Genomic DNA, 15,274 nt, shown 5'->3' with positions numbered 1-15,274 from the left:
TATGATATGTATGTGCACTTCACACCATTAATACATGTGAGTATGATGCTTATATGGATGTAAACCCCAATATATTATGTTATCACCACCGGTCCACTAAATACATTTGGACAAGTTTTTGACTGTGCCTATGATTGTTCTTTTATCTATTATTTTCACAATTTAAGTGTAATTAGATTTTTTACACCACAGGTCCTTAAAAGGTCCTCTAAGCCATTAATTGAGAACATAATATTCTGGATTAGGAATTTTTATTTCATTGCCATGTATGCAGTATTTCAAGCACATCTTTAAGAGTGTGCACTTTGTAAATTTAGAATTGAATTAGCTGACCAACATAGGAGAATAAAATGATATAAGTTTATTAAATCTAATTTACATTCATCTTCTACCTCTAAGAAACTGTAATGGTTTAACTACATTTGGATTTGAGGAAATTGAAATAAATAGCCATTTCTCCCTTTCCAGCATGTTTAATCAATCAAAATCTTTGGATAACAATATCATTATGAAACGTCTTGTAATTTCCAAGGACTTAAACTTTCCACGACTGCCAAAAAAACATCTAAAATATGTTACATGGCACAACTGATGCCTTTCAAGCCTTCATGACAAATGCTGTAATAACTCTGTCACTACTCCAATAAAGCTATTCAAAACCTTGTTGCTTGCTTTTGTAGACATTCATCCAGCAGTAAAATGGATTCTCCTTCCTTTATAAAGATCCCATAGAGATGGAAAGATATCTCATTTGTTTATCTGTGCCATAGACATTCCAGCATGTGTAGCAATACTGAGGTTATTCCCATGTTAAAGCACATTTCTCCCAAATTAATAGACTGATACTTAATGATTATCCAGTTAAAGTTAACTGCCTTCCATGTAGTAGTTCAGAGAACAGTAGTGTCATCAACATCCTATATCTACATAACGTCCTGAGCTACATATGTGCTCGGGAACACCCCAAACCTTTTGCTTTTATTATATTTTATTTGTTTTACGGTTTTTACCTAATTTCTATTCTTATTTATTTGGGAAACAAAAATTCTCACTTGCTACACTTTATGATTTTAATAAGAATTGATTTTAAAGTTTAACTTTCACTGCAATTTACTTTTTAAACAACAACTTTTAAGTTTTACTGATTCACATATTTATTTGATGTATTTATTTAGTTTTCAGTTCATATTGAATAAGAGAAAAACGGACATGATATCACTTCTCATCTTTAGATTAATTTATGAATTTAGATAAGATACATGAAGGAAATGCAACACCTTCGGAGTTGGTGTGAAAGATGAATTCATCATAATCTGTGAGAAATGTCATCAGAAAACACAGCTAAGGAAAAGAGCATTGAGATATTAAATTAACTAGACGTCTTGAATGAACAACATCAACGTAACTTCCCGTCTTGTCTACTGCAACTCCCTACTCAACTCTACATCCCTCCATAAGCTCCAAATGGTTAAAAACTCTCCAGCCAGACTACTCACTCACACCAAATCCCAGCAGCATATCACCCCTATCCTCTGTGAGTTACACTGGCTTCCTATCTCCCAACACATTGACTACAAGATCCTCCTACTGACATATAAAGTCCTAAACAATACTGCCCGTGCTTACATCTCTGACCTTCTTCCATATCAACCTACACACAACCTACCGTTCCAGTACAACGGGCTACCTCATAATCCCCAAGTCAAAGCTCAAAACACTGGGGTTTTGCACATACTATTTAATGAAGCTGCCAGTTGAGGAGCTGTGAGGCGTCTATTTCTCACTTCAGTTTGAGGTGTTTTGAGGTGTCATTTACAGTTTTGAGGTGTCATTTACAATGTTAACAATGTCTTCCACTGTATTTCTGATCAATTTGATGTTATTTCAATGGACAAAAAAGCTTTTCTTTCAAAAACAAGGACATTTCTAAGTGATCCCAAACTATTGAATGGTAGTGTATGTAAATGTAACCTTATTTTATACAAATAATTATGTCAGCTCAACCTATGCTATGCGTGGTATTATAACTGACTATCATTACTACACGCATACACAAAGAGGTATTGTAAGTATTCATCTAGTCACCATGAAGTTGAGTCACACAAGAAGCTTAAGAAAATATAAAAAGAACTAGCAACACTTATGTTGGCAATTCACATACATTCAAAAACCGCTAGGGTATGGGTTTTTATGCACATTTAAATGTATGGAGTTCATTGCCAAAGATGCCAAAATCTTTGGTATCTCAATCTAATCCTGACATTTATTTTAAATATAACTTGGTTATCAAAGAGTACAAATTATTCAGATAATGCACTTAATGGGTACAATGTATTTAGAGCAAAAAGGTTGGAAAAAGGTGAAAAGAAAACTTGTATGGATGTAAACTTTCAGTCTCTCTTCTGAAGTCCTTATGTATTCATATTTTTAAAAAATTGCTAGCCATAAGTATTACATTAAGAAACAACTGCAATACATTTTACATTGCTCATATGTCATCCTTTTATTGTGAATTCTTATTGATTTTCTAAATGTATGTTTTATTTTCATTTATGTGTTTTTATTGTTGTAAAAACAGGTGTAAAATAGACTTTGGTCTCTGTTGATTTCTTTGTATAAATATGGGTAAATAAAATAGTTGTAAACATATGACCAAATGGGTCAAGAGAGATCAAATCCCAACCAGTGCGCTACATGAAAATAAGGGAAGGCCTTCAAAGGCGATATCCTGGACCCATTTGTTCCCTATAATCATCTCTATGAAAGAATCTTATCTGTCTGTGGAGAAAAAAAAAAAAAAGATTTGAGGGAGAAAGCAAATGTGCGAGATAAGATGGTTGTAAGGAATGCCTCGGAGAGCACGGACCAATAGCCACAGATCCACTTCTCCCTCATTAAACTCCCTGCAGAGTCACCCTAAAAAGAGACCTAGTCTGCATTTCAAAAGGCACTTTACTCCCTATAATGCACTTTTACAGATCAAGATTATTTGGGAAAAACCCCTTCAGTGGATCTACATTATGAATTGTAATCCCAAAATGCAGGGGATTTACACATATTAACACTGTTTTTGTTTTATAAGTGGACACACATGCAAAAAAACTAAAACATATCCAGTCCAAACCGTAAAGCTTATTGCTGCCAAATCAAAGTTGATTATTGATAATTAAATCTACCAGTGTTAACTTTATTTGGTCAACTTTATTTGGATTACATTTAATTTAGGACATCTAACACTCTTCAATGATTTTAAATGAGGAAAATATTGAATGAAAATGTCTATTAGTTGACTTAAAAAGGAATTGAATGGACCCAAACACGGTTTATTCACAAAAAAAGGTAAAGAACATTTCCTGCACTGTAAAAATAATTCATTACGGGTTATTTACATTAAAACTGTCAGTGAACGCCTATACCTCAAGGAAATAATTTAAAATGGCATTTAAAAAATAAATAACCATTTGAAGAATCAACCCACCCAAATAACCCCCAAAGCTTATTCATTAGGTTCTTTGAGGAACCGTTAAAAAGGGGGTTCTGTGATGAAAAAAATGTAAAGCCCTTGCAGTTAATATTTGAAAAAACCTTGAAATATCCTCCATTAAGCGTTTCTTTTACGATTGTGCAAATGGCCATGTCTTTTCTGTACAAAATAATGTTTTTTAATTCTGCCATCGGGTATCTGTCATTGTGCCCTTGAGCAAGGTACTCACATCGCTCCTTTATGTTGCTCTGGGTAAGAACGTCTGCTGAATTACAAAAATATCACCATAAACTCACCACAAGCATAATCTACTCAAATATAAAATATATATTTGTTATGTATAAGTTATCTCTAGCCACTGATACAGGTTCAGATATTTATTTCCCTTCCTAAGGATAATAGACTGGATTGAGGTTAAAGGATAATTTCTCTTTTTATTTACTGGATGTTATATGGCCAAGATTGTCATTGTTTTTACTACCACTAGCTAAAATGTACTTGCAGACCCCAGGAAATCCTGCTTTGGCAGGAACTACTAAATATCAGAAATTTAAAGACCGTGATGGGACCCCACCCTCACATTCTCATCACCAGACTTACTCACCATAGGGTCTCTCTCACCCCCCACCAGCAGTTTAACAGCGCCATCCTTTAGTGCCACAGATCTCACAGTGCTGCTCTCGCTGTCGGCCACATACAAGCAACACCAGGGCTCCTCGGGAGCGGGAGCCAGGCCTGAAGGCTGGGCAAAGCCCGCCTTGTGAGGGTAGGCATTGTTGCGGTTCTCCTCGTTACCACTGCCAGCAAAGCGCACACATGTCCCCATTTGGAAATTGCTGTAGGGAGTATGTTAATATTGTCACAAGTCTGCTTTTCGCAGTCTTTCCTCAATGAATATGCAAAAACCTCCCAAAGAATGTATGAAATACAGTGATCATCCATCACAGCACTGAATGCACATTATTTTGCACAAGGATACCCGAGCATACAGCATAGAAATGCAAGATATTACAATATAACAATAGATTTTTGACAAACCAGGGTCTTACGATCATAGTGGGGCTATGATTTAATTTTCCCCTTATGATAACACCAAAGGGGTGGGTAGAAATTAGAAGCCTACTTGATTCTAGATTGAATATATGGAAGAACATTATACACTGCTCAAAAAAATGTGGGTCTCGATGAACGAAATACATTAAAGATCAACATTTTTACTGTACATTGTATAATTAGTTGAGAACAAAATTACTCAACGTTCATCCATCCATCCATCTTCTTCCGCTTATCCGGGGCCGGGTCGCGGGGGCAGCAGTCTAAGCAGGGATGCCCAGACTTCCCTCTCCCCAGACACTTACTCTAGCTCTTCCGGGGGGACACCGAGGCGTTCCCAGGCCAGCCGGGAGACATAGTCCCTCCAGCGTGTCCTAGGTCTTCCCCGGGGTCTCCTCCCGGTGGGACGGGACCGGAACACCTTCCCAGGAAGGCGTTCCGGAGGCATCCGAAAAAGATGCCCAAGCCACCTCAGCTGACCCCTCTCGATGTGGAGGAGCAGCGGCTCTCCTCCCCGGTGACCGAGCTTCTCACCCTATCTCTAAGGGATCGCCCGGCCACCCTGCGGAGAAAGCTCATTTCGGCCGCCTGTATCCGGGATCTTGTCCTTTCGGTCATGACCCTACTCAACGTTCAATGGAAACCAAAATCACCAACCGATTGAGGGCTGGATTCAAACTCACACAGAAAATCAAAGCAAATGGATATCAAAGGCTGTTCCAACTTGGGTGAATATCATCACAGCAATGTGACACAACTTCATAATGTGACACGGTAGTGTGTATGGCCCCCACGTGCCTGTATGCACTCCCAACAACATCTGGGCATGCCCCTCATGAGACAGTGGTTAGTGTCCTGGGGGTCTCCTCCCAGACCTGGATCAGGGCATCAGTGAGCTCCTAGACAGTCTGTAGCGTTACTCTGTGGCGTCGGATGCACCGATACATAACGTCCCAGAGCTTCTCAATTGGATTCAGGTCTGGGAACGTGAGGGCCAGTCTAAGTCATCAATGTCTTCGGCATTAACCTATGGGAACTGCCTACACACTCCACATGAGGCTGGGCATTGTCCTGCACCAGGAGGAACCCAGGGCCCACTGCAACAGCATACGGTCTGACGATGGGTCTAAGGATTGCATCCCGGTACCTAACAGCAGTCAGGGTACTGTTGGATAGCATGTGGAGGTCTGTGTGACCCTCCAAGGCTATGCCTCCCCAGTCCATCACTGACCCTGCGCCAAACCGGTCATGCTGGATAATGTTTCAGGCAGCATAACGTTCACCACAACATCTCCAGATTCTTTCACGTCTGTCACGTGCTCTCATCTGTGAAGAGAACGGGCCACCAATGAATAGCGGACCAGCCAATTCTCGTGTTCTCTGGCGAATGCTAATCGAGCTTCACATTGCTGGGCTGTGAGCGCAGGTCCTACTAGAAGATGTCAGGTCCTCATGCCATCCTCATGGAATCTGTTTGACAGTTTGGTCAGAAACATGCACCCAGTAGCCCACTGGAGGTCATTTTGGAGGTCATTTTCCTCACTCATTACTTTTCAACTTTTTGGGTTTTCTGGTGAATGCCACTTGAGCTGCACAGTGCTGGGCTGTGAGCACAGGTCCCACTAGTGGACGGTGGGACCTCATGCCACCCTCATGGAGTCTGTTTCTGATGGTTTGGTCAGAAACATGCACACCAGTAGCCCGCTGGAGGTCATTTTGCAGGGCTCTGGCAGTGCTCCTCCTGTTCCTCCTCACACAAATGAACAGATACCAGTCCTGCTGCTGGGTTGATGCCCTTCTACAGCCCTGTCCAGGTCTCTTCTAGTAACGGCCCGTCTCCTGGTATCTCCTCCTGGTAACTCTTGAGATTGTACTGGGAGACAAAGCAAACCTTCTTGCAACAGCACGTATGGATTTGCCATCCTGGAGGAGTGGAACTACCTGTGCAACCTGAATGGGCTGCAGGTACTGCCTCATGCTACCAGTAGTGACAAAGATAAGGAGAGAGCAATTACCTGTGGCCACCACCTGCAAACCCATTCCTTTTTGGAGGTTGTCTTGCTGTTAGTTACCTCTCCAGTGCACCTGACGTCACTTTCATTTGCACCAAAACAGGTTACATTTATTTAAAATCACTTGTGATTCCTAACTGGGCAGATTGATATCCCTGAAGTTTTATTGACTTGGTGTTATACTGTGACGATTACGTGTTCCCATAATTTTTATGAGAAGTGTATATGGTAGAACATTACCATGTTTAAGCCCTGTATTGATTTTATGCTGTCTGCTCTCAAGTCTATTTTTCCCATGTATGCTACAGACATGTTGAGTTGTCTGCATTTTTTGTAGTTATTGGTGACTCTCATGTGCCTGGGCCCTCATTTATCAATGTTGCGTAGAAAAGCTTCTAAATGTACATGTAGAAAGACAATTTTGAATGTTTATTTTGAAAGTACAAAAAAGTTGATAAAGCTATTTATCTATGTACACACACCTGTCAGTACTTTGCCTTGATGAATCTAATAAACACATTCTAAAAAACTGCTTGTGCACGTTTTATTTACATTGAGAAACACCCTAAATTATAATTTATGGTCACAAATCTTATAATTTATGGACACAAAGCTGGAAGAAATGTCACAAATTTCTGTCTGCCAAAACAGAAAATCAAAGAAGACAGTAAAAAAACATGTAGATGCAGAAATAGAACTTTTGATCACCGAAGTGGAAGCAAAACAAGCCATATTTTTTGGAGCCCTCAGCAATGGCTTGACAAATAAGAGATGTTTTTTTGCTTGAGAGCAGGTAAGAAATGGTATGTCCAATAGGAGGAGGGTGGAGTTCTATTGACCAGAAAACTGGCAGCATAACAGGAGACCTCAGTGTCTCTCATCATTTGTGATGGTGATACTGAGGAGCCTCTCCCAGAACATGAAGGAATACCAATACCAACTGATGACAAGGCAAGCTTTATTTTCACAACCATATTCAGACATGGACCACATCCAAATAGTATTTCTTGACCTTAAATATAACAAATATAAGTAATAAAATAAATGGAAAACGAAATCTAGTAATAAGCAAAGTGTCGTACTCAGCAAATAAATCGGCACACTCATTCAAAACACGCTCTTTATGTAATGCAGCCTGTGTCAGATACTCCAGCAAAGCAAGATTTGCCATTTTGGAAGTCAAAATGCCTCAGTGTTGCATTTTATATTATTTAACTGTTTTAACTAAATTAATAACAACCTTATATTCCATTCTCTTTCTTATGTACTTACATGTATTGCTTAAATAAAAGCAATACATGAATAAACTACTCATGTATTATCTTTTTTTCTTTATGGTTTATGATTTGGTTTCTGTTCGTATGCAACATCGATAAATGAGGGCCCTGGTTTTTACTTCATCCCAATATACCAATTCCTTATAGGACGTGGTTGCCTCCTGCCAGGATGTGATTGTAAATAAGATTTAGTTTTTCCGAAATTGACTTGACTGGAAAAATAAATGTAAAACTACTATATTAAAACTAAACCAAGAGTTGCCAGTGAATAATGTAAATATTGCCAGTCACTAACCTTCCTTGAGGAAGTTTTCCATCTGCCAGGAACAGACACCAGACCTGGTGGGTCCCTGCCATGGCCACCCACAGCACATTATCCTCCTTACCGCCTGGAAAATAACATAAAAATACCAGTTAAAAACTACTAAACAGAGCCCAATCATTCCAAGCCGAGCTATACATTGGTGATCCCACACTGCCTGATCAAACATAGATGCTGGAACTGTGAGGGAAAGAACTAAGTGACCAGAAAACAACAAAAACTAGCAAAGTATGGTTCAGTTTGGCACATGTAGCGTCACATTTTTTAAACCTAATACTTGGAAAAACGCATCCTACCCTCCTCCATTAAAATACGGAATGGAACGTTTTGGGGAAATGCTCACAGGGTTGGTACCTGTGAGGGTTTATCTGTGGTCAAAAATAACTAGCTCCAAGCAATTCCCATAGGTTAAGCTGGGAAATTACCTGCAAGCTGAGGAAGAGGCTAAGTACATTAATTCTGCCAATTTAAAATTGTCAATGTAGTTGTAAGCAGGGCTGTACGATAAATCAAGTTCAGTTATTATCATGATAAAATAAAATATGATATTGACGATAAACTTTTGTAATATATATTCAATAGTCATATTTTAATGTACTTAAACATTCCTCAAACTACAACATCACTAACTAGATAACGCAAACAGACAATCAAAAAGAAGCAAGCAATGGCACCACAGGCACGTTGAGGTATGCGCCCAGGCACATCACTGGTAGCTTTGAATTAATGTTTAAGATGAGTCGGATCGATAGTGAAAGCAATGTGGAAGAAATAGAAGTAAATGAAATAAATGTGTCTGAAAAGAAAAGTACCACTTCGGTAATAGTGGTACTTCAGTGGTTTGGCTTTTTGAAGTCAGACAAGCACAGATAAACATTATGTACAAAACATGAGTTGTGCAGAGTAAGCAAATAAAAAAAAAAATATGACAATGAACCCTCTGTTTATTCAGGCGTATGTCATACACAGAATATTTCTACGCTAACATGGTTTTATGGATGAGTTTGAGTACCCTAAATTGAATTTATAATTTCTTTATCACAAATGTATTTCTGTAAAAACATGCAGACAGCATTTAACATGAACCAGCTCCATTTGCTATTACTGTATGAAAGTGATTTCCCCATTCTGCTGTGCTTATCTTATTTGTTAATTTTCTTTACATAAAAACACTGCATTGCATAAGCCAACTGCATTGCACTGATATAAATGCTTAATATGACCAGCTTAAGGAAAGTACACACATTCATTTTAGATTTGCTAGAGTACCTGGCGGAACATTTAAAATAATTACGTTAAATGGCAACAGTTCAGTAACACGATAACATGATTGGGTATAAAAATAATGTTAGTGTGTTCCCATCTTTCAGAAGCAAAGATGGGGAGGGACTCACCACTCTGAAAGTTTCTCAAAATAAAATTGCAAAGAGTTTGAGGATCTCAATCTGCATTAAATAATATCAATAAAAGATTAAAAGATATGGAGAAATCTCTGTACGCAAGGTATAAGGCCGAAAACCAATATTGGATGTTCATAATCTTTGGGCCCTCAGACAGCACTGCATAAAAAACAAACACGATTCTGAAGTGGAAATGACTGCATGGACTCAGAAACACAACCGAAAACCACTGTCTATGAACACAGTACATCATTGCATCCACAAATGCAAGTTAACACTCTACCGTACAAAGAAGAAAACATACAAGATCCATAAACGCCGCCACATTCTCTGGGCCTGAGCTCATTTAAGATGGACAGAAGTGAAGTGGAAAACTGTCCTGTAGTCTGACAAATCAGACTACAGGACAAAACTGCACTAGCAGTGCAGTTTTCAATTTGTTTCATGGAGTTTCACACACTGTGTTTCATACATTTATCCTGTTACTTACAAGTTAAATATAATTTACATAAAACCGTAACTCCCTTTTCTAACTAAATCAACTTTGAGACATCTACCATCTGCCTTGTTTAATGGCTTCCAAAGAAATTATGGAGCTGGAACTTGTCTTCTAATGCTCCTAGTAAATTGAGGTGGTCAATGCTTTTTAGAATGACAAAGTAACTTCATTACTGATTTAGCAATTATATACAATATCCATGTTTATCACAGGATTAGTTTACCAATTCCATATGTTGGTTTAAAGGAAATTAAGCGTGTTTAAAGGGAATTTGTATATGTGCAAACATAATTCAAGTTGCATGGGTTAAATCAAGTAGGCAAGTAGAATCCGGAAGGCAAATCATTGGGTACTGAATAGTTACAGTGTAGAAACTACACATTTAAATAGGTATTTTACTTAGTATAGTATTAGTACTATTCATTGAAACGTGGTTATGGACATTTTGATATGGGGGGACACATGCAAACAACTGTACGTTCAAAGAGTAGAAAAACAGAATTAAAAAGGTATTAGCGCAGGTGCAAAACTAGTTTTATAAATTAAATCAAGTAGGTAATCAAGTAAGTAGAATCAGGTGGCAAAATAATTGTGGATTGATTTCCTGCCTGTTGGGCCCTGTCCTGGGCCACCCCCAGATAGGGCCACAGTGTCGCCGGACCCCCCTTTCTCAGTCCCAAGGACTTACGCTGGGAGATTATTGTGCTGGGGGAGTAGGGTCAGTTCTCCTTCTCCACTATGTTTTCCTTCTCCACTATAAATCCTTGTTGATATGAGGAATGCATTTTCTGAATTCTCCCAGTCTCCTCCCGTTTTGAACTTAGGAGGACATGAGGTCCTGGCCCACACCTACGGAGTACCTTGCTTGAAAGACCCGTTGCTGTCCCTGTCCAAAGTCCTCCTGGTTGTGTTGCAGATCAAGACAATACCTGACGATTTCAGTTGCCACTGTACTGACCCCTCCCCCGTGTTGTCCCTTCCTTGTCCATTTGGTCATGGTTTCCGACCTGTATTTATTAATTATAACAATTGTTATCTTAATATGTTCACCCGGCACAGCCAGGAGAGGACTGGTCACCCCTCTGAGCCTGGGTCCTCTCTAGGTTTCTTCCTACATTTTGGCATTCTTAGGTAGTTTATCCTAGCCACTGAAATTCATCACTACTGTTGTTTGCTCCTTGGGGTTTAAGGCCAGGTGTTTTGTAAAAGCACTTTGTGACAACTGCTGATGTAAAAAGGGCTTTATAAATACATGTGATTAATTGATTGAGGTACCCAATGAACCAATCAAAGGAGTGATTCTTTTGGAAAGAGTTTGGGCAGGACTCTGGTAAATAGAGATGAAAAATTAGGGCAGTTTGGTGTTACCAATACAGCTGAATGCAAAACAACCATTTCAAAAAGATTTGGGCTCCATCAGTCCACTGCGAGGCTAATCATTTGCAAATACAGAGCATTTAACAGAATAGTGATTTGGCCTACTGTAGAAGTTGATGCCCTTCCAAACTATCCCCAAGAGCCACAAGAAAAATAATAATTCAGGTAATGCTAGGCAAAACATAACATCTAGATTTACAGACCTCCCTTGCTGCATCTCAGGTAACTGTGCATGGTTCACCAATAAGAACACTGAATCAAAATGGGTAAATAAGAGAGTTGCCATGAATACGCCTGTTGTCAAAAAAAGAAACGCCCCTTTTTAACTTTGCCATGAGTCCACCTGAACAAACCTGAGGTTTTCTGGAAGTCCATTCTCCAAAATTGACCTTTTTGGCCACAATCAAAATCGCTATTTTCGCTGAAATCCCAACACTGACAATGTCACTTTATGACATTGTCTGGAAGAATTATGACTACAAAAATTATATCCGGATCACTCCTCATGTGTCTTGTACTGCTCTGGCAATCATTCCACGTGCACATTTACACATTCGTTGATAAATATAGCTATGACACTGAACAAAAATATAAATGACATGTGAAATGCTGGTCACATTTCATAAGCTGAATAAAAAATGTATTCCCAGTCATGGGTGAAATCCTTAGCTTAGGTACTAATTAATTTGAATTGCCTAAATTCCTAATATCAAATGTAACTCAGTTAAATCATTTCCATTTTTATTGTTTTCACTTAAATTGCAAGTAAGGTTATTGAATGGTCTTGGGTAGTACGTTTCTTGGGTAATGACACGTTTATGTAGCTACATAAATTCACAAAATGGCACAACATGTCTACATATGATGTTGTTATGGGAATATTAGAAAAGCTAATGAAAAGTCAATATGTCATGTTATGACATGTTTACGACATGCATCACCCATTATGTACTGTAGCAAGTTATGACGAAAGGGGTCATATAAAGTATTACCTCAGTATCTTCTGACAAAGAAATAGCATCTCAGACCAGTGCACTGCTCCAATTAACAGACTTATATGCTAGGTGACGCATCTCTTCACTGATACATTCCACGTAAGAATTATTTTTTATAATACAATCTGTCCCTTAATGAAGTTATTCAGTTTGGGTCCTGCAGGTGTGCGTCTGTGTGTGTGTGCGTGCATGCGGTGGGTCAATGGGGTGTTATACCATGTCTAAAAATAGATTTTTAATGGTTCTTTGCTTATCAGAGGCCATTTCTTACTTGGGTTCATTCCTATGTGCAATTCAAAGAGAAGTAACAAAGTGGTTCATATGTCTATGTAGAGGAAGCGAGGGGAGAGTGTGGAAGGGAGAGAACATACCAGGGAATGGAATTGCAAAGGAATTTCAAACTATGAAAACAAGCTCACCAAGTGGATGGTAAGCTACCATCTACTTGCCCGGTGACAAATTGGCCTTGTAAAAAAATTATTTTTTTGGAAACAAATTGTCACTATATGAGCTGTTAGCGAGCTTATTGTGAAAGCAAAAGTCAGTTAGTTAGCTACTCATTCTCTAAATTATTAAGTAGCTAGCTTTTGTTGGAATATATTATAACAATTTAATATATCCTTTTAAATGTTGCATTGGTTCACAGTGGACCTGGTTCATTTTTTGGCCAAAAAATTTATATACATTTCATTTCATTTAAAATGTTGTAATTCAATACTAAAATGTCCCTACAATAAAACCAAAACTTTAAAGAATTGGGACTCCACCACTCATAAAATACTATCCAACATATTGAATCCATATTAATACATTTATATAGAGAAAAAGACTACAATAAACTCAGACTTCACAATTCCTCTTTCTAAATGGGTATGCCTTTTTGGTTACAACTCCAATCAATTAAATATTGCCATTGGAAAGTATTCAGACATTTTAACTTTTTCCACATTTTGTTGTGTTTTAGACTTATTTTATAATTGTTTAAAATATTATTTGACATCAATCTGCACACAAGACCCCATAATGACAAAAAAACATCCAGATAGATGCATGGATTGTAGACTATTGCTATATGCTGCTCAAGACGAGAAGACATTCTTCCCTAGCGGACCGGGTAGGGTAACTGCTAGTGGTGAAGGAGACCAAACTAAAAAGGTAAAGGAGTTTACCAAAAAGGGCTTTATAGTCCTGGCTAAACCTGTCCTAAAACCACTGCAGCATTGTCTTGGTTGCATGCTTCTGGTCTTGGTCATTTTAAAAGATGAACATTCAACCCTGTCTGTGCAGGGTTTTTCCTGCATTCAAAACTCAAATGTGTCCGTCTTCCCAAAATCTTGCACCGCCTGTGTGTCGGCATGATTTTGCGCTCATACATAAAATACCAGTGATATACTGCATCGAATGTGACCGTAGGAGGAAATGTTTTCCATACTGGCAATGTTGCCAGATGGAGAGATAAACCCACAGATTTGGCTTGAGCAGGTTGATCTACATACTATCACCAAAAACATTATACATGCAACATACTGTGCAAAAAATATACAAACTAAGTCACTAACAATATAAATATATGAATGTGAAAATGCTGGATCAGCAGTCGAGAGAGGGAGATGAACGATGTAGCGTCAAGGCAAGGGTGGAAAACAAATAATGTGAAAAAACAAGGCTGTAATATAGATTTGCTCTCCCTCGCAGTCCAACGGTTGGGACGCCAACAAGATGTTCCACTACAAAGAGGTGAACTACGGCGTCAAGTCGACCTACAACTCCAGCTTGTCCATGTAGACGTGAATCCACCCCACCGTTATAAATACACTCGCATTTAGCAACTCACAAGCAGCGACTAGACATTCCTGAATTATGTATTTGTTTTTGTCTCCCCATGTTCGCAATAACACTGCTCAGAAAAACTAAGGGAACACAATCATCACTGTATAACACAAAGTCAATTAAACTGCAAGGATATCAATCTGTCCAGTTAGGAAGCATAAGCGATTACAAGTCACCTGTTTTGGTGCAAATTAAAGTGACAACAGGTGCACTGGGGAGGCAACAGCAAGATAACCCCCAAAAAAGGAATGGTTTTGCTGGTGGTGGCCACAGACAATTATTCCTTATCCTTCCTGACTAATTCCTCACTAGTTTTACATTTTGCTAATATCCTTGTCATTAATGGTAGCATGAGGCAGTACCTGCAGCCCATTAAGGTTGCACAGGCAGTCCAGCGCCTCCAGGATGTCACATCCATACGTGCTGTCATAAGAAGGTTTGCTGTGTCTCAGAGTCTCTACACTCTCAAGAGCACGGAGGAGATACCATTACACGAGGAGAGCTGGGCCATAGAAGGGCATCAACCCAGCAGCAGGGCTGGTATCTGCTCCTTTGGGCAAGGAGGAACAGGAGGAGCACTACCAGAGCCCTACAAAATGACCTCCAGCGGGCTACTGGTGTGCATACTTCTGACCAAACGCGACGTCCTCTAGTGGGACCTGTGCTCACAGCCCAGCACCATGCAGCTCTTGTAGCATTCACCAGAGAAACAAAATAGTTTAAAAGGAATGTTTTGAGTGAGGAACAGAAGCGTTCAATTTGTGGTGGTCTCTTAATTTCAACACTTCTGTTCCTCACTCACAACCTTCCTTTTCGACTTTTCCCACTTACAAAGCAAGCGGTTTTCCCACTTACAAAGCAAGTGGTTTTCCCACTTACAAAGCATGTAGAAGTCTGTAATTTTATCATAGGCACATTTCAACTGTGAATGACAGAATCTAAAACAAAAATCCAGAAAATCACATTGTATGATTTGTAAGTAATTTATTTGCATTTTATTGCATGACATAAATATTTGATACATC

General features: G+C 38.9%; 1 protein-coding gene across 1 annotated transcript in view; it reads right to left on the bottom strand.

The window, feature by feature from the left end:
* The window catches only part of nhlrc2 (NHL repeat containing 2), a 69,353-nt gene that overhangs the window by 29,704 nt on the left and 24,375 nt on the right, over nucleotides 1-15,274 (bottom strand). Inside the window, exons 7-8 of the mRNA XM_013131978.4 lie at nucleotides 8,122-8,215; nucleotides 4,089-4,320 (exon numbers count right to left, since the gene is read on the bottom strand). Coding sequence (XP_012987432.2) covers nucleotides 4,089-4,320; nucleotides 8,122-8,215 — 326 coding nt within the window. The remainder of the gene's footprint in view (nucleotides 1-4,088; nucleotides 4,321-8,121; nucleotides 8,216-15,274) is intronic.

This window comes from Esox lucius, chromosome 5 (genome assembly GCF_011004845.1).
Source record: "Esox lucius isolate fEsoLuc1 chromosome 5, fEsoLuc1.pri, whole genome shotgun sequence".
Lineage (NCBI taxonomy): Eukaryota > Metazoa > Chordata > Actinopteri > Esociformes > Esocidae > Esox > Esox lucius.
Note: the sequence above shows the minus strand (reverse complement) of the source record. Positions and strands in the feature narration are given on the sequence as shown.